At 47.9% G+C, this 26122-nt stretch overlaps 1 protein-coding gene and 1 pseudogene across 1 annotated transcript in view; both read right to left on the reverse strand.

The window, feature by feature from the left end:
- Nucleotides 1-2463: 2463 nt before the first annotated feature.
- LOC123376857 (D-beta-hydroxybutyrate dehydrogenase, mitochondrial-like) overlaps nt 2464-26122 on the reverse strand; it is a 41557-nt gene continuing 17898 nt past the window's right edge. Inside the window, exons 4-6 of the mRNA XM_045029099.1 lie at nt 10338-10479; nt 4898-5050; nt 2464-3196 (exon numbers count right to left, since the gene is read on the reverse strand). Of these exons, the coding sequence (XP_044885034.1) occupies nt 2727-3196; nt 4898-5050; nt 10338-10479 (765 nt within the window). The 3' untranslated portion in view covers nt 2464-2726. The remainder of the gene's footprint in view (nt 3197-4897; nt 5051-10337; nt 10480-26122) is intronic.
- On the reverse strand, nt 8554-8897 carry LOC123377510 (annotated as a pseudogene).

The raw sequence follows: 26122 nt of genomic DNA on the forward strand, positions 1-26122 counted from the left end.
CTCTATAAATCTCCTTTATTTTCCCTTCTGTGTAATCAAGTGGTACTTAGTGTTCCCAGAATTTCACAGTGCAGGTGACACAAAGGATACAGAGGATAGCAGCGGTAGCTTAACACCAGGGTATCTTATCTTTTCCAGTAACAGGCATCCTGCATCCCTGACATTCTCTGCACACTTGTGATCTGCAATGGAAAATAGCCCTACAGCCCAGCGTTTCCAATCCTTATTTATAACACATGCCCTCTCCACACAAGCTCCATGTGAGGCCTCCCTTACTCTCAAGAGGTTTCACGACAACAAACAGCATTTACAGCTGGATTCAGACTTCAGCCACAGGTACAGTCCGTGTCCTCTAAAATGCTGTAACTCACGTAGGAGGGCAGGGTCGGGATGAGCGCCAAATTGGTTTGAAATTCACTTTTATCTCACATCAGTTTGAAACAGAACAAACAGCAGCAGCAGGGGGCGTGTGTGCTGTATACCTGTGCTGAAGTTGGACGATCGATCCCCAGCCTGACCAGCAGTGCCGGGAGTCAGATCATGTTCTTACAAGCAGCCACTCCTTAGAGAAGGGGTGAGGTGCTGAGCAACTCCAGCACTAGCAGAGACAAAGCAACAAACAACCGGCCCCATCCCCGAGTCACCAGCCACATCCACTCTCATTAGCTGCAGAGATACTAGGAAGGTTTCTGAGGAGACACTTATTGTCATAGTGCCATTTCATTGTGAAATATTAATAAAAGGAAAGAAATGAGGCCCCTGGCAGCATCCACTCAGGGCTTTGTACTCAGACCATCCAGGCATTTCAGTGTCCTGTGGGGATGGTTCTTATCCAGTGTGGGTGTCTGGGGGTTGTTGAGAAGGCAGGTTAGGCAGGGCCAAAGGGGGGCCAGTTAGCGCCAGACATGAGGATGCTATTTGTGCTGGGGACACCCGCCCACTAGGAGCTGGACTGAACCTCTCCCGCCCCAACTCACTCTCCCCAGCGCACTGAGCACGCAGTGACCGTGGCATCCCCTCCCTCTCAGCCCAGAGGGGATCCAGGCCACCAGCAGGGCTGGAGGCTGCATGAGCAGGACGTGCTCACAGGACGCCCTGCATTAAGTAACAACAATAATCCCTCTCTGCTGTTTCCTACAGGGGTTCTTCTCTAACCAACAGACCTGAATGGCACAGTCCCTGGCTACAGCCCTTCACGGAGTTAACGACCTCAACACCAAACAGCCAGCCAAGCTCCCAGGAAGCACCACCCAGCTCCAGAGAGCCCTGTCCTGACTAGCTTCTCCCTCTGAGGGCCCTCGCCCAGCCCTCTAGTGAGCACCAGCGAGGCCCAGCTGCACTGAGGGCTGGGAGCCTTCGCTCAGCCAGGCGCACACCTGAGATGCTCAAGCCCCTGACAGGGGTTATTAACCCATAAATCTCCACGCTGCTGGCTGGCTCAGCATGGCTTTCTCCATGGGCTCCAGTGAACCAAGGTATGGCAGGCTCCACGAACTCTGGACGGGATGTGACAATCTGTCCGGCCCATCCCCAGGGCAGTGGATCTAGGCAGGAGATTCTCAGTAGGAACAACGGGGGTCTCTGGGGGTGGAGGGGCAGGAGCAGCTGCTGGGGCAGCCCCAATGTGGTTTTATTCCCAAACTGGCCCAGATGCCAAGTGCCTGTTTGTCTTCCAGAGGTGAAAGTCTGCCCATGAAGGGGCATTTCTAGGGCTCTCTAAGCCCCGGGCTTTGGGCCTGTTGCTCCAGCAGCCAATGAGAGAGCCAGGGAGGGTTCCAACCCCCTTTAGATGCGCTCATCTGGGCCCTGGCTCTAGCAGTGGCTCTGTCTGCACCCTGGTTACAGTGCCTGGCAAGGTCGGCCTCTCCCTACTGAGATTTTGCACATGCAGAGCCGTCTAGATTTTTCCTAGCCTGACCCTGCATAATTAAGTCATTTAGAGGTCACGCCGCTGTATTCCCTAGAGACGGCTGTGGAGCCGTGTGACTCAGCAATATCACGAGGACGGGGAGCAGAGAAGCTGTGACTGACCTATTTCTGATTGAATGGAAAACGCTGCTTTTGTTTCCCATTTTAGCTCTTTTCTTTGAGACATCTACTAGCATCATCACAACCGGCCTGCCCTTGGCAAGATCCCATTAATGAGAGAAATCCATCCCGGGGGGGAGCCCACCTGGCCTCATTACACCAGGAACAGATTTGTCTCATTATACCAAACCTTCCCCTGCCTCCTCCACAGCCCAGTGGAACATGTCCTTGGAACAGCAGGACTAGGAAGGGGCCAGACTCAGTCTTTTCTCAGGCCATGGCTACACTTGCAAATTTGCAGCGCTGCAGCAGGGTGTGAAAACACACCCTCTCCAGCGCTGCAAATTGCGGCACTGCAAAGCGCCAGTGTGGTCAAAGCCCCAGCGCTGGGAGCACGGCTCCCAGCGCTGTACGTTATTCCCCACAGGGAGGTGGAGTACGGACAGCGCTGGGAGAGCTCTCTCCCAGCGCTGGCACTTTGACTACACTTAGCGCTTCAAAGCGCTGCCGCGGTAGCGCTTTGAAGTGCAAGTATAGCCATAGCCTATGTGTTCTGAAGCCCCGATCCTGCCCAAACCACCTCGTGCAGAGAGACGTGGTGTTCCGGACCCGCCCATCTCTACCTACCACTGATCAGTTTTAAGATCCGAATACACGCAGTGAGTGGGTGCTGTCAGGCCAGTTATTTAAAGTGTGGCTCAGTAAATATACAGCCAGTCCGCAACTGCGGTGGGCAGGTGAGTGATGACGTGCAGCCTCACGCGCCAGTGGGGCTCCATGGGATTGTACCGGGTGTACGGGTACTTGGAAGTAAGTGCATCCGTGATGTCGTTCAGGACAAGGGACATGTCCTTCAGGCCGCTGTTAATGAAGGACTTCATCAGGGTTATCTGGCGCGTGAAATACGGTTTCCCATAGTCTTCCTGGACAGTTTTGCTGGCTCCTCTCCATAGCTCCTCTGCTTGGGCTTCGATGCTCTCAGCCGTCAGAATGCCAGTAGCAGCTACAAAGTTGCTGGGCTCAATGAGGATAACACGGACTCCCCAGCGGTACATTTCCTGCCGGAGGCAGTCGGAGAAGGCTGCCACGCCAAACTTGGAAACGCAATAGGAGGAGCGGGAAGGGCTGGCCATCCGCCCTAACATGCTGGTGATGTTCACCACACGACCTGGAGTGGGCAGAGACAGGAAAAGGAAATTGGTAGCCTCTGTTCTGGGCTGGACAGGATGGACGCCCGAATAGACTGGTGACAGGATAACCTGTTCAGGGAATAATCTCCAGACAACAAACTCTGTTCTGGAGGACAAGGGGCTCTTCAGCCAGGACACGGCAGCAAGCACCCTCCTTTGAGCCTCATGCTACTGACACATCCTCTCCCTCAGCCCTGGATGCTGACTGACATCCAGAAATCACGCTGTCGTCAGGGGTCCCCAACACAAACATGGTGAATCTCATTACCGGTCATCTTCTCAATCTACGCCCTCTCCTCCCTGTGCCTGGAAGACCTTGCTCCTCTCCACCTCCACACCAGGAACAATTCCGCTGGTACACACATTGTATTTGCTAGCTGGGTATTAGCCAAGGAGGAGCAGGGGACAGAAGCAGAAGCAGCCATGTTTGTTGTGGGCACACGGATGGGGATTTCCAATGGCCACGGCCACTCCATCCATTCCATAAACTCAGCAAAGAGCTGCAGATTAGCCTCATTTCCGGGTAATACAGACAGGGCTGGCTCAGGACCATTTGGGGCCCAAAGCTGGGAGCCCCAAGACTTTTTGGGTGGCCTTCTCTCCCCCCCCCACTACCCCCCCCCAATGCCAGTGCAGGGGAGGTTTCTCTGCAGTCCATTTACATATCGGTCTGTGTCCGGAACTGGCGGGTAAGCATGTAGAGTGTGATGGGAGACGGATGGAACTTTCCTGTTAAACAGGAGGCGAGGGAGCTGTGATTGCGGCCCTGCTGCAGCTGTGATAAAGGGGAGATGTTCTGATCCCCCAGGGACAGCTCATGCTGTCCTCACCACGGTGCTCTGCCAGCGCAAAGTGGTTTGTACTCCAGCAGGGCTGGGAGCAGGAGTAGGAAACCTCCTCTAACATTTCATCCAGCTCCTGGGGGGCCGGGGGGCAGCGCACTGGGGAGCCTGCAGCTGCAGGTTCCGCTACAGTCACTGAACTGACCCTGAAAATCCTCTCAGCTCTTGCAGCAATAAGGAGTTTTATGGCGCCAAGCTCTGGGGCTTGAAATGTTACAGCCACATGGAGCAGAGAGGCACACTTGGTTCCTACACTATTGTTCACACCCTCTATGCATCCTCGCCATGACAACGGAACAGGAATAACAACATATAATCTTGGCTGGGCAGTTACTTATTATAGGGCAGCTGGGATATATTTAGCAGCACACAATATAAATGATATCTGGAAAAAACATCTCAGTGTCACCTCTTGTGTGTCTGTGTCTCCCTTCCCAGAGCAGGAGGCTGGGCTTGCATCGGCCTACTGCTGCCTGCCTCCAAGAGTCCTTCAGATTTCCTCATATTTACCACCTCACTGGCGTGTTTAGCTGGGCTGGCTTTTTGGGAAGCATCTAAAAGGGCTCAGTGCATAGATATTGTTATAACCTCATTTATCATCCTCTCCATAGCTCAGGTCCCCTCAATGACAGGAGTTACACAAGGGGACTTGCTATAGATCTGCAAAACGCTCATATTACAGGCCAAATCCTGCCCTCCATCATGCCTGTACAGCCTCGGGGGCTTCATTGTACTTGCATAGGTGTCACTAAAGGCAGAACTTGAGATGTTTTTAGTGGCTTTTCCCTGTTGCTTTGCAAAGCTTCTGACTGCGGCCATGCCAGAGGCCATCTGTACCTTTAGCTCTGCGAACCAGGGGCAGGAAAGCCTTGGTCACTCTGACAGTTCCCCATAAATTGACGTCTGCCACCTCCTTGTACTTGTCTATGCTGGTGAATTCCACCTCTCCGAAGGCTGATACTCCAGCGTTATTCACCAAGCCCCAGAGCCCTGCCAATAAACAAGAGAGTTAAAGGGCTTAAGTGAGGGGTCCCTCAGGGAGAAACAGCCCTTCTAGGGTTTTTTCTTCTCTCGGGGTAAAATAATCCACTGGCAAAAACAGGACATTTTCATCTAGGACAGTGAAATACACCAACAAAGAGAGGAACCACAGTGGGCTAAGGTAACATGGGAGTAACAGAAGTAGGGATGTAAATATTTTTTTAGAAGTTAATTGTTTAAATGATTAAAAATATTTTGTTTAAATGGTTAATCAATTAAAGGGTCGGCCGGCTGGCCGGGCTGGGGCTGCTCCAGACGGCGCGGGGGTTAACAGTTATGGCGGATTAACCAGTAAGATTAATGCTGATCAGTTAACTGGTTAACGTTTTAAATTCCCAAACAGGTGAGACAGAAGGGCATCAAAGCATTGGCTCAAAGCACCAGAGAAGTCAGTGAGGGGCCAGCACCTGAACCTCCAACGGGAGGACTGCTGCTTGCTGTCATGTGGTTGGTTCTCCTGAGGCTGGGACGGACAGACATGCAGGATGGGGCTGTATCTGTCCCACTAACCATGGTCCACTCTGGCTGGTGTTGACTGAAGAGCACAAACAAGAGAAGTAGGCCCAAGCTCCCCTGGAGCAGCTGCCTCCCCAGCAGTGGCCCAGTGTCCTCCTCAAGCCAGAGAAGATGAAGGATAACACTTGATTTGGGGAGCCTAACCTGGGGTCTGATTTCCAGAGGGGCTCAGCACCCACGGGTCCCACTGACTTCTGGGGGAATGAGGGTGCTAAACAGGCTCAAGATGGGCACCCGAAACATCAAAGGCCACTTTTGAAAGTCCTGACTTAACCATGGCACCTCTGCAGGGTCTGCCATCCAAGTTCTTTCTCCTGTGTTTGCAGAGGGCAGCAACTCGTAACCAGCCCACAATTTGGCTACTTTCAATCCTTACTACAGCAGAACCTCGTTAGTTTGCACTAAAGACAGGAGCCTCCAGCAGCGTCTGCAGTACTGAGCCCTTAGATTTTATGTTCTCCGACATAAGGACTGTCTTTCTTTTAAAGTCCTGTTTATATCCATATGGTGCTATGCAAGCAATAGCCAGTGATAATGACAGAGCAAACAGTAGGAAAACAAGGATCAGACATTGCAAAAATCTGACCAGTTATTTAGTCACCTATTTATTATTTCTGTTGTGGTAGGGCCCAGTCATAATCAGGGTCCCCATTATACTTCTCTGCTCACCTGTCGTACCACATCATGAACAGGCCCCTCTGCCTAGCCAACTGTAGCAGACTCCGATGCCCTTGTCCTCTCTGAGCACCTTCTCCCATGCTGTTCCTTATGCCTAGAATGCTCTCTCCAATTCAGTTCCTTCACCCTCTTTCAAATCACTTCTCAAGTCCCATTTCTACGGTGATGGCCTCAGCTAGCTAGATACGGGTAACATGTAGGCAGGTGGCCTGTTGGAAGAGCCACTGAAACCTTGTGTTCATTTATTCTGGTGTCTGTGTACATATGATTATTTTAAATTGAAGATTGTAAATTATACATATAGCTAAATACAGGCAACGCTGTGTCCCTATTTCTGCTACACACGCTGCTCTCATCTCCCAGACAAACTCTCTCTGTGTTACACACCCACCTGTTAAGCGTTGTCCTTATTGTAGACTGTAAATTCCTTGGGGCAGAGACTATCTTTAATTATATGTTTGACCAGCACCCAGCAAAATGAGGCATTGATCCTGATGATGGTCTGTGTGGCGACAGCACGCACAGATAATAAATAATGATAAGAATACTATGGTACTAGGACACCGAGTGCCTGATTAATCCCTGGTGTAATTTCACTGAAGTAAGAGAGTTCGGCAGAGACTTGTATTGTCAGTGACTTCGCCAAGGCCAGAGAGGGAACGGGGCTTACAGCAGAGCTTTGGCACAGGAGTTCCTGGCTCCCTGCCATGTCCTGGCACAGGTCTCTCTGTAACCAGAGCTTGTATAATACATTTCGTACATTTAGAACCATTTCTGAAAAAGCTAATTAAAGCAGTTAATCCTTTATGAGATTCCATCATTAGTCAATCATATCACAGTAGTCTGTAACAGAACTTTGATAGTCATCTGGCACATATGGGGCATGCAGCACAATCACATGTTTAAAGAGCATTATCATTATTATTTGTTTAGTGTCAACACTGGTGGGTGCGGCCCAAGACCAAAGAGAAATAGAGACTCTCCCCACCCCAAAGCGTTTAGCGTCTCAGAGCCCAGACACTCCATCTGGAATGCTGCGCTGTGTGTGTGTTTGGGAACAAATTCTACTCCTGAGGACATTCTGCACCAAAAATTAAAAATTCTGCACACAATATTTTAAAATTCTGCAAATGTTATTTGTCAAATAAATGTGGAGGTTCCAGCCTGGCACTGGGGAGTACAGGCCACTGGCTGCACAGAGGTGGGAGATCACTCTGCAGCTCCTCCCCCGGACACAGACTCAGTGGTGAGGCTGCACCCAACCCTGACACAACGCAAGGACTCAGCCTGCCCCAGAAACACCCCAGGGCCCTGCCCCTCACCATGGGCAGGCAGGCTCAGCAAGGCAGGATCCAAGTGTGGAGGGGCTTTATGTGGGGGGGATCCAGGTGTGGGTTGAGAGGGTTCTGTGTGGGGCAAACTGGGTGCAGGGAGGGATCTGGATGCACAGGGGCTTGGGGGGTTCTGGGTGTAATGGCAATGGGACTCTGCAGGGGGGGTCCAGGTGAAGGTGGCTGGGGCTCAGTGGTGGGGGAGACTGGGTGTGGGAGGGATAAAGCTCGGCAGGGCAGTCTGGGTGGGGGGCTCAGTAGGGGGATCAGATGCTGGGGAAGTGGGGCTCAGTGGGGTGGGGATCCACTTATAGCTGGTTGGGGCTCGGTGGGATAAGGATCCAGGTGCACGTGGCTCATTGGGATGGTCCAGATGCAAGGGGAGTGGGGCTTATCAGAAGGGTGAGGCTCAGTGAGAGGGTCTGGGTATGAGGGGGTCTGGATGCATGGGTAGTGGGTGGATGGGGGAACAGCTCCCTCTATAGGAATCCCTCCCCCTACAGCTGAGGAGCAATGGGTGCAGGAAGCAGGGGAGGGAGGGGCAGTTTGCAGAGCTTCCTGCAGACAGGAAAGAAATCTGGGGGTGGGTCTGACCAAGCCCCAGATGCCATGCAGGGGAAGAGGAAGTCCTGTCCTTCCCAGCCCAGCTGGGACTAGTAGTTGAGCCTAGTGCAAGGTCAGAGCCATCAGCCAGGTCTTCCCCAGTCCCGCCTCCTGCCCCACAGTGATTTACTTCTCTGCCAGCTGCCCTGGGCACCCAAAACATACTGCTGGGGAGGGTTGCACAACCGCTCTTGTGAATTCCTTTTGCTCCCCCTTCAGAAAGTCATTTTTCTGCGGGGATGCAAAGAAATCTGCAGGAGACATAAATTCTGCACATGTGCAGTGGTGCAGAATTCCCCCAGAAGTAAAATTCTGAACTGTATTTTAAGTAAAAATGTAGATTCTAGATGGACGCAGCATCACTCTGATTCTGTGCCCCCTGGTCTTGGCAAGAAGGTTGGGTTGGAACTTAGCATGAAGCAAGCCACTGTTTCTATGGGTATGGGTTACTTTCGCCCAGCTGTCTCACGTTGTGTTGGGCTTGCCACCAAGAGTCACAGTGTGGTGTTTAGCATTGTATACATAGGCCCATCTCGTTCCCAAGGAGAATTCAGTCTTCTCCCAGGCATAACTCTGTTAATTTTCAGAAGGGCAGTGTGCTCCCTCTGGTTTCGGAGGCCATACTTATAGCCAGCAAAAATGGCCTCAGACCACAATCTCTCAGACATGGTGGTGTCCTGAAGTCTTGATCCCAGCAGGTCCCCATGGCTCTGCCACAAGATGGCAGTGAAAGGGAGCTGCCATGAGCATGCCTATGGCAGTGAGTGACTACATAAATCTCCACGAAGGAGGGACTGCCCACCTATCAGATGGAGAAGTGCACAAGGGATCCTGTGCCCACCCCTGCTAGGAACCAGACTTTTATCTCATTGCCACTGTCTGAGAAACAACAGTGCTGTTTGCTTGCAAGCTGTCATTCTGTACAGCATAACTCTGTGCTGCTGCTGCTGCTAATGTGCACTGCGTGAAAAGCTTGGGGTGGTGTGAAAAGGTGTGGAGAGGAATCTAATGAGACAGGGCGGGTGTGGAATGGTTGTGCATGAAGGACAGAATTGTGCACAGAGAGAGCACACTCAGGGAAGGAGGTGGGATAGCTCAGTGGTTTGTGCTTTGGCCTGCTAAACCCTGGGCTGTGAGTTCAATCCTTGAGGGGGCCATTTAGGGATCAGTGGGGTGACAAAAAACAAAAATCACACACTGCCAGGGACAGTACTTGGTCCTGCTAGTGGAGGCAGGGGACTGGACTCAATGGCCTTTCAAGGTCCCTTCCAGCTCTATGAGATAAGTATATCTATATATTTGACTTCTGGTTATTTCTTCCTTATATTTAATAGCATCATTCATGTAGGGATTAAGGACATTGTTGTGTACTTTGAATGAAGGTTGGGACTATCTTTCTGCCACACTTTTAATCTGCCCAGAACCTTAACACCTGCCATGAGCAAGGAAAAAGCTATTCCTGGCCCTACCCCACCTCTTGGATAGAGCAAACCCTCAAGTGCTCCTGTGAGGATGTCTCTGTGGGGGAGATGCTCAATACCCTGACATGTGATGTGTTTATCATCAGTCCTAGTCTGAGGTTGATGGTTGGTTAACCCCTGTGTAGGCGGCCAGGCAGGCTCTATGAATACAGTGGAGCAGGCACAGTGGGAACCACCATGGCCAAGAACCCTCACAAACTCCCTGAAGCAGGTTCAGATACAGAGAGGAGAGACAGAGAGGCACAGGGAGGTCCCATTTCAAGATCCAATCCCCCTGGCCAGCCTGGTTACCTGCAGTGCTGCTGAGTAGTAACTTTCTTCAAATCCAGCAGGAGCCAGGCCGTTCGTAGTAAGAGATGGCTGCTGCTCACCAGCACGTATCTGTGCTGCTGTCATGCAACAGTCCAGCTCCCCTCTGCACCTTCCAGAATGTGACAACAAAAAAACAAAGCCAGGAAATGCCTCCCACACAACACTCAGATCCATTACTATGTCACTCGGATAACCTTAACTCTGTCCCTAGGGGGGTAAGTCCTCCTTAGCAAGGGTTCATGTAAGTGAATTCAAAAGGCAACTGGCCTGAGAGCACAGGCTCTCCCAGCCTGTAACATTATCCGCACTACCTACCTTTCTCCGGCTCTTTCAGATTGTTCTTCACAAACTCCACAGCCTGAGCCACTTCCTGGTCACTGCACACATTTAGCTGCAGCACTTTCATGCGATCCGATTTAATGCTCTCCAGCTCCCTGGCACCATCTCCATTCTCACCCTGCCCAAGAGAGAAAGAAGAGAGATGCCCTGCTCAGACAGGATGGCAGTAATCCAGCCCCGCGCCAAGGACACAGGCTTGGGCTGTTGGAAATGCGCATGCAGAGGTGGGCCCCAGACAGCAATCACACAATGCAAGTCCAACCTTTGTGAATTTACCTGTCATTTCTGTCTCAATTTCCCCACCCAGCAAATAGTGAGACTGACTCTGTTTCTCCCTGCCTCACAGATGGATTCATTGGTTATTGTTTGCCCTGCAGTCAGAGGGTGTAGAGAGCTATGTAAGTGCTGACCGGTGTCAGTGCTCTGTGGGTAATAGAGCCAACATTTTCAAAAGGATCACAGAAGTCCAGATTTTCTGAGCTTGAGAGTAAATGGCTTTTCAGGCAGCTCCTCTGAATAGCTCACTCTAAAAATTCCTACCCATTCTACTTAAATGTATTCTTTCATTCTCTTTCAGAAGCAAATGCCAGACTACAATGCCAAAGGTAGTTACTTGCTGGCGGAGTCTGAGAGCAAACAGTCTAGTGCTATAAAAAAGGAAAGGTCTAAAACATTGACAAGTGAACCTTCTGTATAACAATTTGCATTTGTTACAAAAGAGATCAGGAGGCGTAGTAATGGAAGTGTCAGGGAGATGCAGCCACCTCTGGGGGGAGAGTGGCAGCCAGTCAGACACCTGGTTCACAGCAAGACAGGAAGAGGAAATGCTGGGTAAGGACATCAGAACAAATGCTTACTCCACCCTGAATAATGAGAAAAGACAGGTCAACTCCACTTTTCTTTAAGACCAGTGTCTCGTCAAATTTACTTTCAGGGTCTCATGCAATAGCACAAAGCTGCAATATTTAGTTTGCAAACACTGAAGTGAAAATTGAGGGAAAATATTTTCCCTGGAAATTTAAATAGAATAATGGAAACAATTATATAGGTGCTTAGTTTTGTTGGAGTTATTTTTGGTTTTGTTGCGGTGTGTATTTTGTATTTGTTGCCATGTGTTTTTTTTTTTTTAAACAAAACTTACATTTGAGACCATTCCATTTACCTGAGCTCAGCCATGGGGCTCCAGAGAATCCAGGCATCTTAGAGCTGATATCTAGGTCACCATTTCCTCCTCTCCTTCTTATCATCAACTTTATCAGGGAGGAGACATTTGCATTTTCATGGGCTGCTATTAGTCAGCACTTCTGATTGATCTGATTTCTCCTGTACTTGCATACAGCTTCCAATTATTGTAGGCAAACAAGACAAGCAGTAGTTTCCCCAGGAATTGAAATTGGGGTGGGGTTTTCGAATTTACAGGGTGGGGTGTCAGGGCCAATGATATATATAAAAGAGAATAAAGTAAATGTTTTGTTAGGATAATGCAAATTTAACATAACATAATGCAAGTTACACATAACAGGTCTAGATTTCTAAAAAATATATATAAATTTTTTTAAAAATGTATTTAATTTAAATTGACTTTTGAAAAGTAAGCCATCATGGGATAAGAGGGAAGTCCTCTCATGGATCAGTAACTGATTAAAATATGGGAAACAAAGGGTAGGAATAAATTATCCATTTTCAGAATGGAGAGAGATAAATAGTGGTATCCCAGAGGGGCCGGTACTGAGACCAGTACTGTTCAACATACTCATAAATGATCTGGAAAAAGGGGTAAGCAGTGAGGTGACAAAATTTTCAGATGATACAAAACTACTCAAGATAGTTAAGACCCAAGCAGACTGTGAAGAGCTACAAAGGGATCTCACAAAACTGGGTGACTGGGCAACAAAATGGCAGAGGAAATTCAATACTCATAAATGCAAAGTAATGCACATTGGAAAACAATCTCAACTATACATACAAAATGAAGGAGTCTGAATTAGCTGTTACCACTCAAGAAAGATCTTGGAGTCATTGTGGATCGTTTTCTGAAAACATCCACTCAATGTGCAGCGGCAGCCAAAAAAGCAAACAGAATGTTTGGAATCATTAAGAAAGGGATAGATCATAAGACAGAAAATATCATATTGCCACTATATAAATCCATGGTATGTGTACACCTTGAATACACTGTGCAGATCTGGTCACCCCATCCCAAAAAAGATACATTGGAAATGGAAAAGGTACAGGATGGGCAACTGAAATGATGAGGGGTATGAAACAGGAGGAGAAATTAAAATGACTGGGAATTTTCAGCTTAGAAAAGAGACGACTAAGGGGGGACACGATAGAGGTCAATCAGCACAGGCTAAGTACAGTTCTACTGACCTTTGCTCATACAATAAGAACAACATTTCATTTCCCACCCCCCGCATTCAAGTGGTTTGTAACCCAACCCCAGCCAAAATCTATCACTTGGGCAACACAGCTCTGTTTGCTGGATATCTAGGTAGATTAGGTGTGAATGTAAATACAATCTGGTCCTGAAGCCTTTTCCCCGCAGCCCCAGCTCATCACTAGCTGTCAGGGAGAGCTCAGTTAGACTTTGCTTACAAATCATCATTTGAAATTATTAGGTTGGCCAACATCACCGAAATGAATGCACTGACTGTCATAAAAACCAGCTGTATAAGGAAGCTAGTCTATGTTCATACTTTTGAAATCTATTATACTTTATCAGATACATGTATTTTATCATACACTGTATATGCTTTTAAAGTGTGCATTAATGTTTCAATTTCAATTCAAATTTCCAAACAACCACTAAATTGGCATGTTTCAGAGAAGCAGCGGTGTTAGTCTGTATCCGCAAAAAGAACAGGCGTAATTGTGGCACCTTAGAGACTAACACATTTATTTGAGCATAAGCTTTTGTGGGCTACAGCCTACTTCATCGGATGCATAGAAAGGAACATATAGTGAGGAGATATATATATACATACAGAGAACATGAAAAGGTGGGAGTTGCCCAACCAACTCTAAGAGGCTAATTAATTAAGATGAACTATTCTCAGCAGGAGAAAAAAAACTTTTGTAGTGATAATCAAGATGACCCATTTAAGATAGTTTGAAAGGAAGGTGTGAGGATACTTAACATAGGGAAATAGATTCAATGTGTGTAATGGCTCAACCATTCCCAGTCTCTATTTAAGCCTAAATTGATTGTATCTAGTTTGCATATTAATTCAAGTTCAGCAGTTTCTCATTGGAGTCTGTTTTTGAAGCTTTTCTGTTGCAAAATTGCCACCTTTAAATCTGTTACTGAACGGCCAGAGAGGTTGAAGTGTTCTCCTACTAGTGTTTGAATGTTATAATTCTTGACGTCTGATTTGCTTCCCATTTATTCTTTTGCATAGAGACTGTCTGGTTTGGCCAATGTACATGGAAGAGGGGCAAATGCTGGCACATGATGGCATATATCACATTGGTAGATGTGCAGGTTAACGAGCTCCTGATTGCATGGCTGATGTGATTAGGTCCTATGATGGGGTCCCTTGTATAGATATGTGGACAGAGTTGGCATCGGGCTTTGTTGCAAGGATAGGTTCCTGGGTTAGTGTTTTTGTTCTGTGGTGTGTGGTTGCTGGCGAGTATTTGCTTCAGGTTGGGGGGCTGTCTGTAAGCGAGGACAGGTCTGTCTTCCAAGATCTTTGAGAGTGAGGGGTCATCTTTCAGGATAGGTTGTAGAACTTTGGTGATGCTCTGGAGAGGTTTTAGTTGGAGGCTGAAGGTAACGGCTAGTGGCGTTCTGTTATTTTCTATGTTGGGTCTGTCTTGTAGTAGGTGATTTCTGGGTACTCTTCTGGCTCTGTCAATCTGTTTTTTCACTTCAGCAGGTGGGTATTGTAATTTTAAGAATGCTTGATAGAAATCTTGTAGGTGTTTGTCTCTGTCTGAGGGATTGGAGTAAATGTGGTAAGATCTTAGAGCTTGGCTGTAGACAATGGATCATGTGGTGTGTCCTGGATGGAAGCTAGAGGCATGTAGGTAAGTATAGCGGTCAGTAGGTTTCCAGTATAGGGTGGTGTTTATGTGACCATCGCTTATTAGCACAGTAGTGTCAAGGAAATGGACCGCTTGTGTGGATTGGTCTAGGCTGAGGTTGATGGTGGGATGGAAATTGTTGAAATCATGGTGGAATTCCTGAAGGGCTTCTTTTCCATGGGTCCAGATGATGAAGATGTCATCAGTGTAGAGTAGGGGCATTAGGGGACGAGAGCTAAGAAAGCATTGTTCTAAGTCAGCCATAAAAATGTTGGCATACTATGGGCCATGCGGGTACCCATAGCAGTGCTGCTGACTTGAAGGTATATATTGTCCCCAAATGTGAAATAGTTGTGGGTGAGGACAAAGTCGCAAAGTTCAGCCACCAGGTTTGGCATGAAACTAGTTCACAAAACTGGGTGGGGGTGTTGGGGAAATTCAAGGGGGGTGTAGGGAAATCACTGAAGACAAGGCAAGTGTATAGTCCCACATCATGTTACAGTAGGTGGGGAGATTGCCTGTCTTACCCCACAGGTACCTGCTCGACTGCCTTTGCAGGAAGGCTGAAGTAAATATTGCATATTTACTTAGTTGCTTTTACTGGTGTTGCAGATTACCTGTTTCCTGCAAGGTGTACAGTTCAAAAGTGCCTTCCTCTGACAACCTCTTCAGCTAAGTAAAAGGGTCATGTGGTTAGTCAGAATGTCAATCATGCTGATATAGATGGGGTAACTCCATTAACTTCAATGTGGAGTTACTCCAGCGTTACACCAGTGTAACTGAATTCAGGATCTGGCCCCACAACATTTCCTTTTAAATCTGAAATGTTTCCAAGTATCACAGAAACACAGGACAAAGCAGTGGAACTTCCCAGGTGACTGGACACAAGCCACAACAGCACTTCTCATACCTTTCTATGTAAGGAAACCTTCCAAAGTGTGATGTTGGCATTTTGGTAGGCATCATGTCAGCATCACAACGTTATGCTCTCTTTGAAGCAAACCGTTTATACTCGGTACGCTGCTGCTCACTGTATCTTGGGAAAACGTTGTTAAAAACTTAGCTTTGGATCATACAAAGAGCCTTTCAGCTGCTTCACAGTGAACAAAATGAAGCCAATCCAGCTCACAAACAGAGACTTATTGTATCTGTGCTCAAGGCACTTCTTGTCATTTCAGAGTGCTAAGAACCAGGGCTCCCTAAGTAAGTTTGCTCCCCTCCTCAGCCCTTCCTACAATAAAAAGGAAACACATTTCCAATACTTCTGCCAAACAGCCATTGGTCAATGACTTGGAAAAATAGTGTCGCTCATTAGTATTTCTCACCTAAAATGAGAATTTTCTTCTTCAGCCAAGGAGGACCATCTGTAGTTACTGCCCTAAACTCCTGCAAATCACTCCATGCTGAGAGAGTATATTGGTTTAGAAGGTCTATTTTTATACCAAATAAGCATCAGAATAACTGTCTGACATGACTACCCACTGCAGGGTTCGCCCTGCCCCTCCATGGTCCACCTCTTCCTTACCCCTCTGGGGCGATGTGAGCTCTGGGAGGGCTGCGGGAGTGCTCAGGCCAGGCATGCTTCCCAGGACTGTTGGGGTTTCTCACTGTACCCCCCACCACCCCAAGGATTCTGCTCTGTGCCTACTACTCCCAGTGTCTGCCTGAGTTGTTTCCTGGATGGTTTTTTGGGTCTGTGTCACTGACCCTTGCTGCTCCTGACTCTGCACCATGATGTCCACTTGGGTCTCTGGGAGGGAGGAGAGGTCGTCCAAGAGAATGCACATTGGGTACAAAATAGGGAGAGAAGTGTGCAGACCTGGTGTTCCCAGTGCGCCATCTGCCTCCTTTTCTCCCCTGGTGCCCAGGAAGAACCATACAAGGGACTCATCCCTCTTGCAGATGGGTCCTCATGCAAGATGAAACTGCCCCCAGAACCTCGCCCATGTCACTGTGTTGATTTATCAGCAGAGTCTGGGCTTGGTGCCCAGATTCCGACAGCAGCAGCTCCATCACCTTGGGGACACAACTTCTACCCCTTCGCCTGCTCTTTGTTTTATTTGTTCTTTCTACTGCTTCTGTGCTTTCAGGTGGGAGGGGAAGTTTAAACTGCATTATAATGTGTGACAGACACAAAGTGAGGGGGTGATAACTTTTATTGGACCAACTTCTGTGGATGGACGGCACAAGCTTTTGAGGATCCCAGAGCTCTTCTTCAGGTCTGGGGACATGTTTAGTCACTACGTGGTGCTGTACGAAGCATACTGCACCCCATCTTTACTGAGTGACGGAGGCAGTCTACACTCTTCTTTACAATAAAACTGTTGTGACTAGCATCTATCTTGCCTCTGTCTGTGTGACTAACACAACATGGTGTCAGAAGATAATCACCAGAAACTGCAGAATTTTGTCAAAATGCTAAAGGTCCAAGCACCAGAGAACTTCAGCTTCAACAGACCGTCCGACTGGCCCAACTGGACGGAGCACTTTGCACATTTTCGTATTGCAAGTAAACTCCACAATGAGACAGGGGAAGGGAAAGCTAGTTCTCTCATCTGTGCAGGGAAGCTGAATGTACCTTTCAATCCTTGGTCTTTGGAGAGGAGAGCCACAAAAACATAATTACTTTGGGGGGCTGGCTAAGTTTGATGAGCATTTTATACCTCAGCCTAGTGTGGTTTATGAGCGAGTGGTTTTTTACCAGCATGTCCAAACACTGGGGAGGCTGTGGAATCTTTTATAGGAGGCTTGTATGACATGACAGAAAACTATGATCTTGAGGATAAAAAGGAAGAGCAGACTAGAGACAGTAGTGCCAGGCATTTTAGAAACAGACTATCAGAGAAACTGCGAATGAAGACAGATTTCTAGATAATACTGGTCTAGATAATACTTAGTCCTGCCACGAGTGCAGGGGACTGGAAGACCTCTTGAGGTCCCTTCCAGTCCTATGTAACCCTTCACACAGCAACAGAAATGACAAGACAATTGGAGAGGATTAAAAATCAAAACAGAGACCAGAGGCTGCCAGAAAGAGACCTAGAGGAAGTGACTTACAGAGCGAGGACAGGATATTAGCACAGCTGTAAAAAGCAATTGTAATAAATCCTCAAAGGCAATGTCTGAGGCTTACCCCACATTGCTTTTGAGGATTTATTACAATTGCTGCAGATGATGTGGGAAAGTCACAATCCAAGAGGTGATTGTCCAGCCAAAGGAGCCAAATCTCATAAATGCACAAAAATGGGACATTTTGCCACTGACTGCCCATGAAGGGGTTGACTCACAACTAGCACCTTCTTGTGGCTGGGCCTGGCATAGCAACTCTCCGCATCATGGACTTTCGGCTGATGGTCATTCCGGTGCTGTGATCATCTGCCTCTTCCCGCGACTTGGACCTTTGCCCAGGTCACTTTAAAGTCTCTCCTCTTCTGGGTAGTTAATGAACAAAAACAAGGGAATTAACACAGATGTTCATCCCAAAGCTGGGTCCAGGCTCTCTTCCTTCAGAGGACACTCATTGATCTAGGGCCCTAACCTGCATTTGCAGGTAACAGAAGGCAGTGGTTCCCTCTCAAGGTGAGTCAGCATCTGGCCCTCCCTCCCCTCAGGAAGGGGCCATTGGGCAGCAGTCAGCTGGGGAGCTCTGCCCTCTCTCCAGCAGCTGAGGACTGAAGGTCTGCCCTCCTCCCTGGTCTGCCATCAGCTGAGCTGAGGTTCTCCCTCTTCAACCTGCCATTTCTCACACCTGCTATGGGGCAGCACCACCTGAGCCCACACTAGCTCATTAACCCCTTGTTGTCCAGTGTGGGGTCTGCATACCCCATCACCCGGCTGCACATATGCAGTACATGAAATGAGCACGGATAGTCAAGAGACCTTTTTTCTGGGCTCAGTCACAGGTAATGACACAGAGCCAACCTGGAGGGTGAAACTGAATATCTGAGGCAAGACTTAATTTTAAAATAGATTCAGGTGTGGATGCAACAGTCATGCCAGAAGGGCCTTCTAATCACCTTCAACCTCTCCTAGAGCTGAAACCAGCAGATACTGTCCTAAATAAGCCCCCAGGTACTTTGGCAGCACTGGACAGTTTTCCACAGAAGCAACCTACAAAGACAAAAGCTTTAATGTTACTGTGGATGTGATCAGAGGCTGACAGTCTCCTCTGTCTCAGTGTGGTTGCCATGACGGGTGGAGTGAGAAAGATGGGAGGAGGAAACAGACTATTTGGTGTACTGGATTTTTAAAAGGGGATGCAGTAGAAAGGCTGCTGAACCGCATAGCGTACATATGCCCCACAAAATTCCTATCCCATTACTTCATACTGTAGAAATTGAGTTAAAGGGAATGGAAAAGAGTGACATAATCAAGAAAAGATCTGAGCCAACTGCATGGTCTGCACCGATGGTACCTGTTATAGGGAAAAATACGAACCTGTATGGATCTTAAAAGACTTACTGAAGCAGTAGCAAGAGAAAACTATATCCTTCCAGCACTCGGAGACTTTCCTCCTGACATGGCAGGAGCTACTGTATTCTCCAAATTTGATGCCTCAAGTGGTTTCTAAGAGAGTGCTACACTGACTACATTCATTACGCAACTTGGGAGATTGTGCTTTCAAAGATTACGTTTCGGGATTACCAGAATTCCTGACATTTTTCAAAGAAAGATGGCAGAGTGGCTAAAGAACATAAACGGGGTTGTCATTTTTATGGACAAAATTTTAGTATATGAGTCATCAGTGGAAAACAAGACAAAACCCTCAGTAAAGGTCTGAGCTTAATCAGTGAACCTGGACTCAAGCTAAATAAAGAAAAGTGTGTTTTCCACCTACACCAAAATGAACTTTGGGGACAGATAATAAACAAAGATGGAATTAGTCTTGGCTCTGAGCAAGTAAAAGCAATTAGAGAATTTAATGCATTTGTTCCAGAACTGATATGCTTAACGGGGATGGTAAATTATTTTGGCTAATACCTGAAGACCTTTCTAGAGTGGCAAAATCCTTGAATGAACTATTAAGGTACAATACCATCCAGTTTATGGGAGCCAAATCAGGAGATTGCCTGGAAAAGGGTAAAATAAATTCTCTCAGCTGTTCCAGTTTCAATGTTCTACAATGCAAACAAACACACAATGGGCACTGCCGATGCCAGTAGCTATGTCCTTGGTGGTGTACTGTTGCAGGTATATGGATCTGAGTTGAAGCCAGCTGGATTTTGCTCTTGTACACTTATCAAAGCAGAAAAACGATATGCACTGATTGAAAAAGAGTGCCTTGGCACGTGTATGAGCATGTGAGAACTCCTACAGATATCTGCATGGATTACGTTCCTTTAAACTGATAACTGCCCATAAACCTCTTGTAACCCTTATCAATGGAAAAGACCTGTATCAAGCATCAATGAGATGCCAATGTCTTTTGAACTGGCTCATGCAATTTAACCCTATCGCTGAATATACTCCTGGTAAAAATCTGGTAACAGCAGACATATTTTCACGGAGCCCCACATTGCACTCAAACACCTGTGGGCCAGAAGATGATGAAAAGGCTTTTGTAGATGCTGTGGGAACTTACAGACAAGTGTCAGGCAGGAAACTATATCCGCTACAAGGAGCAATGTCAAGAAGTTTTTAGCTACATTCGGGCAGGGTGGCCCTAGTATCTGAAGAACACAAGAACACCTGTGACAGGAGACTGCTTTGCTGTACACAGACAATTAAGCGAGTCCAATGGCCTAATGATTAAAGGTGATTGTACTATCATCCAAAGTGCTTTGAGAGGAGAAATTCTAGACCTCATCCATCCAGGTCATCAAGGACTTGCTAAATGCCATGAATGAGCCAATCCGTCAGTGTGGTTGTCTGGAATCAGCAAGGACACGAAGGGATTATTTAGTCTGCAGAAGAGATGAGTGAGGGGGGATCTGATAGCTGCTTTCAACTACCTGAAAGGGGTTTCCAAAGAGGATGGATCTAGACTGTTCTCAGTGGTGGCAGATGACAAAACAAGGATTAATGGTCTCAGTTGCAGTGGGGGAGGTTTAGGTTGGATATTAGGAAAAACTTTTTCACTAGGAGGGTGGTGAAGCACTGGAATGGGTTACCTAGGGAGATGGTGGAATCTCCTTCCTTAGAGGTTTTTAAGGTCAGGCTTGACAAAGCCCTGGCTGGGATGATTTAGTTGGGGATTGGTTCTGCTTTGAGCAGGGGGTTGGACTAGATGACCTCCTGAGGTCCCTTCCAATCCTGATAGTCTATGATTCTATGAATAAAATGTTTTCATGTGAACACTGCAGAACTAACAGACCGACATAACACAAAGAGCGTCTAGTAGCAATACCTCTACCAACTTTCCCAGACCTGGAGAAGAGCTCTATGTAGCTCAAAAGCTTGCATCTTTCACCAGCAGAAGTTGGTCCAATGAATGGTATTACCTCCCTCACCTGTCTCTCTAACATCTTTATCAGACAGCCCCTAGAGGAGGCTAGCAGCAGCCTGATGCATATTCAGAGGACATCATTACCTAGTTGAAATGGACTATTTTTCTAGCTATATTGAAATAATATATTTGAAAGATGCAACGTGTTGCAGTGTTACCAAGAAATTAAAGAGCATATTTGCCCATTCTGGTATTCCAGAACAATTATTGCTAGACAATGGACCACAATTCACTGCAGCTGAATTTACGTCATTCCAAAGTATGACTTTGAACACACCACTAGCAGCCCCCATTACCCACAAGCAAATGTAGAAACTGAGAGGGCAGTACAGACAGTGATGAAATACTGAAGCAGGAAGAGCCATTCCATTAGTAGGAACACCAGGAGTCCCGCCCAGCTCATGATAGGAAGGCAACTCAGGTCTACTGTTCCAACCCTGGAAAAGAATCTAGCCCCAAAGAGGCCAGATCTGTTGAGGAGTGGCTGAATTAGATCAAAAGGCAAAAAATAGTTATGAACATTTTTATAACCAATGTCACTCAGAGAATCCCCTGATCTGGAACCCAATGGCCATGAAGGAAAAGGATGGAGAACTCCAGTTGTTGTAAAGAAAAAGAATGCATTGCCCAAGTCACAGACCATTGAGACAGGCGGTGGGGAGTTCAGCAGAAACTGTTGACATCTTCAGTTTGTTCCAGAGACTCAGTAATCAACTGAGAACAAGATGCAGAACAAGGAAGAGGAAGATGAACCGACTCCGTACTTGCCAGGCCAGCCATTGCAAGGGAAAGACAGCCTAGTCTCCAAGATGTTACCCACTGTGGATGTATAGTTAAAGAACCAGTGCCATTCGGGGATGAGTAATACACAGACACGTATTGAAATTCAAAAAGTTAGTTTGGAAAAAAAAAGTGTTAGAGTTTTAAAGTAGTTAAAATACAGAAAAGACAAAAGGGGGGAGATGCGATGGGAAGCTTAAACTGCCTTACATGTAGTCACTCAGTGTGAAGCGTCCAGCTGCACATCCTGGCCGTGTTGGAGGCAGGCTACACTTTGTGTGCAGTAAAGTTTAGTGTTGTGGCTGTGCCCATTGTGCTGCTATTCCTGTGTGACTAACCTGGTACAACCATGTCCCCCGCCCGTGGGAAGCTGGCCCTCCCTCCTTGCTGCAGCGGCTCACCACAGGCTCCTTTCACTGGAGTTGATTTTGCTCTGCCCTGCCTGCTTGTGTCTTCACAGTGCAGCCCTGGCCACCTCCTCTGCTCGGGGGCTGCTCCAGTGCTTGGGTGCCAGCAGCAGAGAAAACCTTCCCCTCCATGCGGGCAAGTCTCTTTCTTCTTCCCTTCAGTTCTCTCCTCTCTCCTGGGACAGGAAAGTGCCCGTTCAGTCCTGACATGGATCATGATGTGGGTCAGGCCAGTCACAGCAAGGCCCGTGTGGCATGGGGTCATGTCATGGGATGGGTAGGGTGCGAGGAGGCCTGTGGAGTGTCGCGGGGTGGGGATGCTCTGGCAGGGGGTGCAGCATCATGAGGTGGGAAGGACACAGGGAGGTCCTTGTAGCAGGTGTCATGATGTGGGGCAGAGGAAGGCCTGTGAAGCACAGTGTCACTGGGTAGTGTGGGCAGATCATGGGGAGACCCAAGGAGCATCATTGGGCAGGGCGGGTGGGTCACCAGGAGGCCCGTGGAGGGCGGTGTCACCGGGCGGGACGGGGGGAGAGGTCACCACGAGGCCTGTGGAGGGCGGTGTCACCGGGCGGGACGGGGGGAGAGGTCACCACGAGGCCCGTGGAGGGCGGTGTCACCGGGCGGGACGGGGGGAGAGGTCACCACGAGGCCTGTGGAGTGCAGCGCCGCGGGGCAGGCGAGGTGTGGGGAGGCCCGGGTGGCTGTGGGGAGTTTTATTGGGAGTAGCCCAGGAATCAGCGTTGCTTCCAAGATGCCATGGGAGACCTAGAGGATTGACTCTTCACATGGCTCCAGCACCAGATCTGACGCAGGATGTTTCCATTCCTACTGGAATCAGATTACTAGTGACAATTTAGTCCAAATTAGCCCCTTAGCCCAAAGCCCGTTACCAGGGAGTTTTCACAAATGCTGCCCATTTGCTCTGCAGCATTAATGCAGATTCAGAAGAAACGCTGAAGATCAGCATCTTACTACAAAAGGGCCTGACCTCAGGGGGTGCCAAGGGCTCCCAACTTCCACCAATGTCGAACAGGTCCCACAGCCTTGTTCACCTGCTTTCTGCCCAGGCTGCTATTCTCTGCGGGGCTCCATTCACCATTCCTGTACCATCCCCTCCCTGCTGCCTCACACTGAAGTCAAGAGGCTGCTCTGCCATATCCCTGTTGTTTGAGGAACCCATAGAAGAAGAGCTGCAATTTAAAACAGCTGTGCCCATTTGTCCCAGCAGGAAAATCTGGAGCTCAGCCTGTAAAACAGAACTGGAGAGGAAGTGTTTAATGACTTGGGCCCCGCTAACTACGATGGGGCCAAAATGCACTTCGGGAGCTGTGAGAAGTAGCAGACATGGGGTATGGCTCCTTTGGAATGTGACCCCTCCGCCTTCCATTGCTGAAGGGGCAGCTGAGACCTTTCAGGGACCATAAAGTTTCTAAAAAGTGACAGCATCAGGGAAACAAGAATTAAAATCCTGTGCTCTGATAAAGCAACCAACAGCAAGCCACAGAACAGACAGGTGATAGTGATGCTTCCATATGACCTGTCCTCCAAGGATCTCAAAGCGCTTTCCAAAGATGGGTGAGTATTATTACATTCTTTTTGCATATGGGAAACTGAGTCACAGAGTGGTAGTGTAACTTGCTCAAGGTCATACGGCAAGCCTGTGAAACCACTGGGCATCGACCCCATGTTTCCAGCTCTAACTACTAGACAACCAGTGGACCACAACCCCAAGGGGTCACAAAAGGCAAGCCAGGGACATGGGCTGGGGATGTTGCAAGGCGTTGAAAAATTTATAACAATCTAAAGCAAAAAAAACTTGCTGCCCTATTCCCGGCACACCTTTTCCCTTCAAGGTCAAGTATTCCCTCTCAACATCTAGAAACGCACCCATCTATAAGTTCTGTAGGCTTAGCATTATCAGTGAGACATTTTTTATTTTTACTTGTATAGTAAGTTTAAGGAATGGTGGGGGTGATGAAAATAATTTTTTACTTTAAATGAGGCATTGCCAGCCTAAAAGACTGAGAAACCCTGCACTAGACCACTCTGCCTCCTAGGCCAATACCAGTTGGGGTCAGGTTTTAACTTGTGACCAAGAGGTGAAACTTCCTTGCTTCTGAAAATGACCAGACTAGTCATATAGAACTCCAGATAGTCAGGCTGACTGTGAGGTCAATTTAGTTCATTTATTTGCCCTCAAATGCCCTCTCTGCTCTCCACTGGTGTGCCAGTCTCCTGAAATAGCCCTCCCTGTAAACATTCGATTCCACACTCGCTCCATCCTTCCACCTGCTGTTCCCATCTCAAGGCAGTGAAAAGTGACGCAGCAGCGAAGGGCCAGCTCAAAGCACCGCATGACGCTAGTAATAGAGGATTTACAGAGCCTTTGCATGGAAATTTTCACACAATGGCAGTTGTCCAACAGGACTTTCTTCTGCCAAGTTATGAAGTATGTCAGCTGAGGTGTCTTGCCTGGCCAACTTTCCTTTCTGGTGCAATGACCAAACGTAACCTTCGCTGACACTAGGCAGCCAGGTGGGTCACGTTCGAGCTGTACTGCGGTGGTTTCTGGGAGTACAGCTGTGGTCTCCAGCCATCCAAACACCTGGATACACTGGCCACCGTCAAACATTTCCTAGTCAGCTTTAAATTATCTTAAAGGAACACAGAAAAATAAAAAAAATATATTAAAAATCCTGCATTTCGTTTCATCTCTTATTAGTAAAATCTTCAGTTGTTATATCAAAACCTGAATTGACTTGGCTCTCTCAGTTGCTCTTTTTAAATTTTTCCTCTAGGCTTGGCCCATGGAAATAAACAGGCCATGTCACTCCCCAGGGGACTGTTTGGAAGATGAAGTCAGAGCAGAAAGGAGCTGCTGCCCTTCTGGGAGCATGCTGCTCTGGTGCTCCATACTCTGTACTCACTGCCAGTGACCCTACAGCGTTTGGGAGCCAGCTTCCTGAGAGACCAGGGCTGGAGCACCCATGAAAAAAAATAGTGGGTGCTCAGCACCCACCAGCCACCCAATCAGCTGTTCGGGGGGCCCCACCAACCAGCTGTTTGGCAGCAGGCGGTGGGAGAGGGGGCAGAAAAAGGCAGAGTGAGGGTGGGGCCTCAGAGGGGAGCGAGGGTGGAGCACCCACCTGGAAAGAAGAAAGTCAGTGCCTGTGGAGACCACTACAGCTACAATTGTTGGAGACACTTAAGCTAACCACAGCTCTGGTTTAAAGCCGGGGAGGGGGGGAAGAGAGTGGCCTGCTGGCAGCACATTTGCCCTGAATTGTCTGAAGCTCTGGAAGTCTCTCCCTGCCTTATTTTTCAAACATCCCAAATATGCTAGATGGCCTCTCCTCCCAACCAAGCAGAGTTCACAAGAGCTTTGGCCACTGCCCAAGAACTTACAGTCTACACTGATATGGCAGAACAAGTGAGTAGGACAATGATAATATCGCTAGCTACCTCACTATCCACCTTCAAATCCCCTCAGCGCCCCACTTCGCTGGGAGGCCTACAAAAAACATGACACGGGTTAGACTGCTGGTGTGCAGAGCTCACTGCCTGTCATGCCAAGCAATATTCTTTCATCGTATACTTGTCCTCCTCCATCTGTCTGTATCCAACTGTTGTCATTTGTCTTATACTGAGGCTGCAAGCTTCTTGGGGCAGGGGCTGTCACTTTGTTCTGTTTTTGTACAACGCCTAGTGCAATGGGGTTCTGGTCCATGACTAGGACTCCTGGGCACCACAGTAACACAAATAAATATCCGTCTCAACAGACAACGGTATAAGCACTGAAGCAGTTCAGTTATTGTGTGTCATGTTACAATATCATGAGCAGTTAATAAGGCCAATTCCTGAGCAACAGCAAAAAAAAATTCTCTTATCAGCATGCGTTTGACTGACTTTTGCTCTTAAGATGTGTGATGCTGAAGACATTCCCATCTGATCGTGTATGGGGATGTACTGCCTTGGTGCTAGATGAGGAAGTATGACCAAGCAGGAGAGAGGAGACTATACCAAAGAGTGTTGGTGCCTAAACACATTCCTGTTTGACACCACTGCAGATTTCAAAGCTGTCAGCTTGATTTTTATCT

Source organism: Mauremys mutica, chromosome 9 (assembly GCF_020497125.1).
Source record: "Mauremys mutica isolate MM-2020 ecotype Southern chromosome 9, ASM2049712v1, whole genome shotgun sequence".
Taxonomy (NCBI): domain Eukaryota; kingdom Metazoa; phylum Chordata; order Testudines; family Geoemydidae; genus Mauremys; species Mauremys mutica.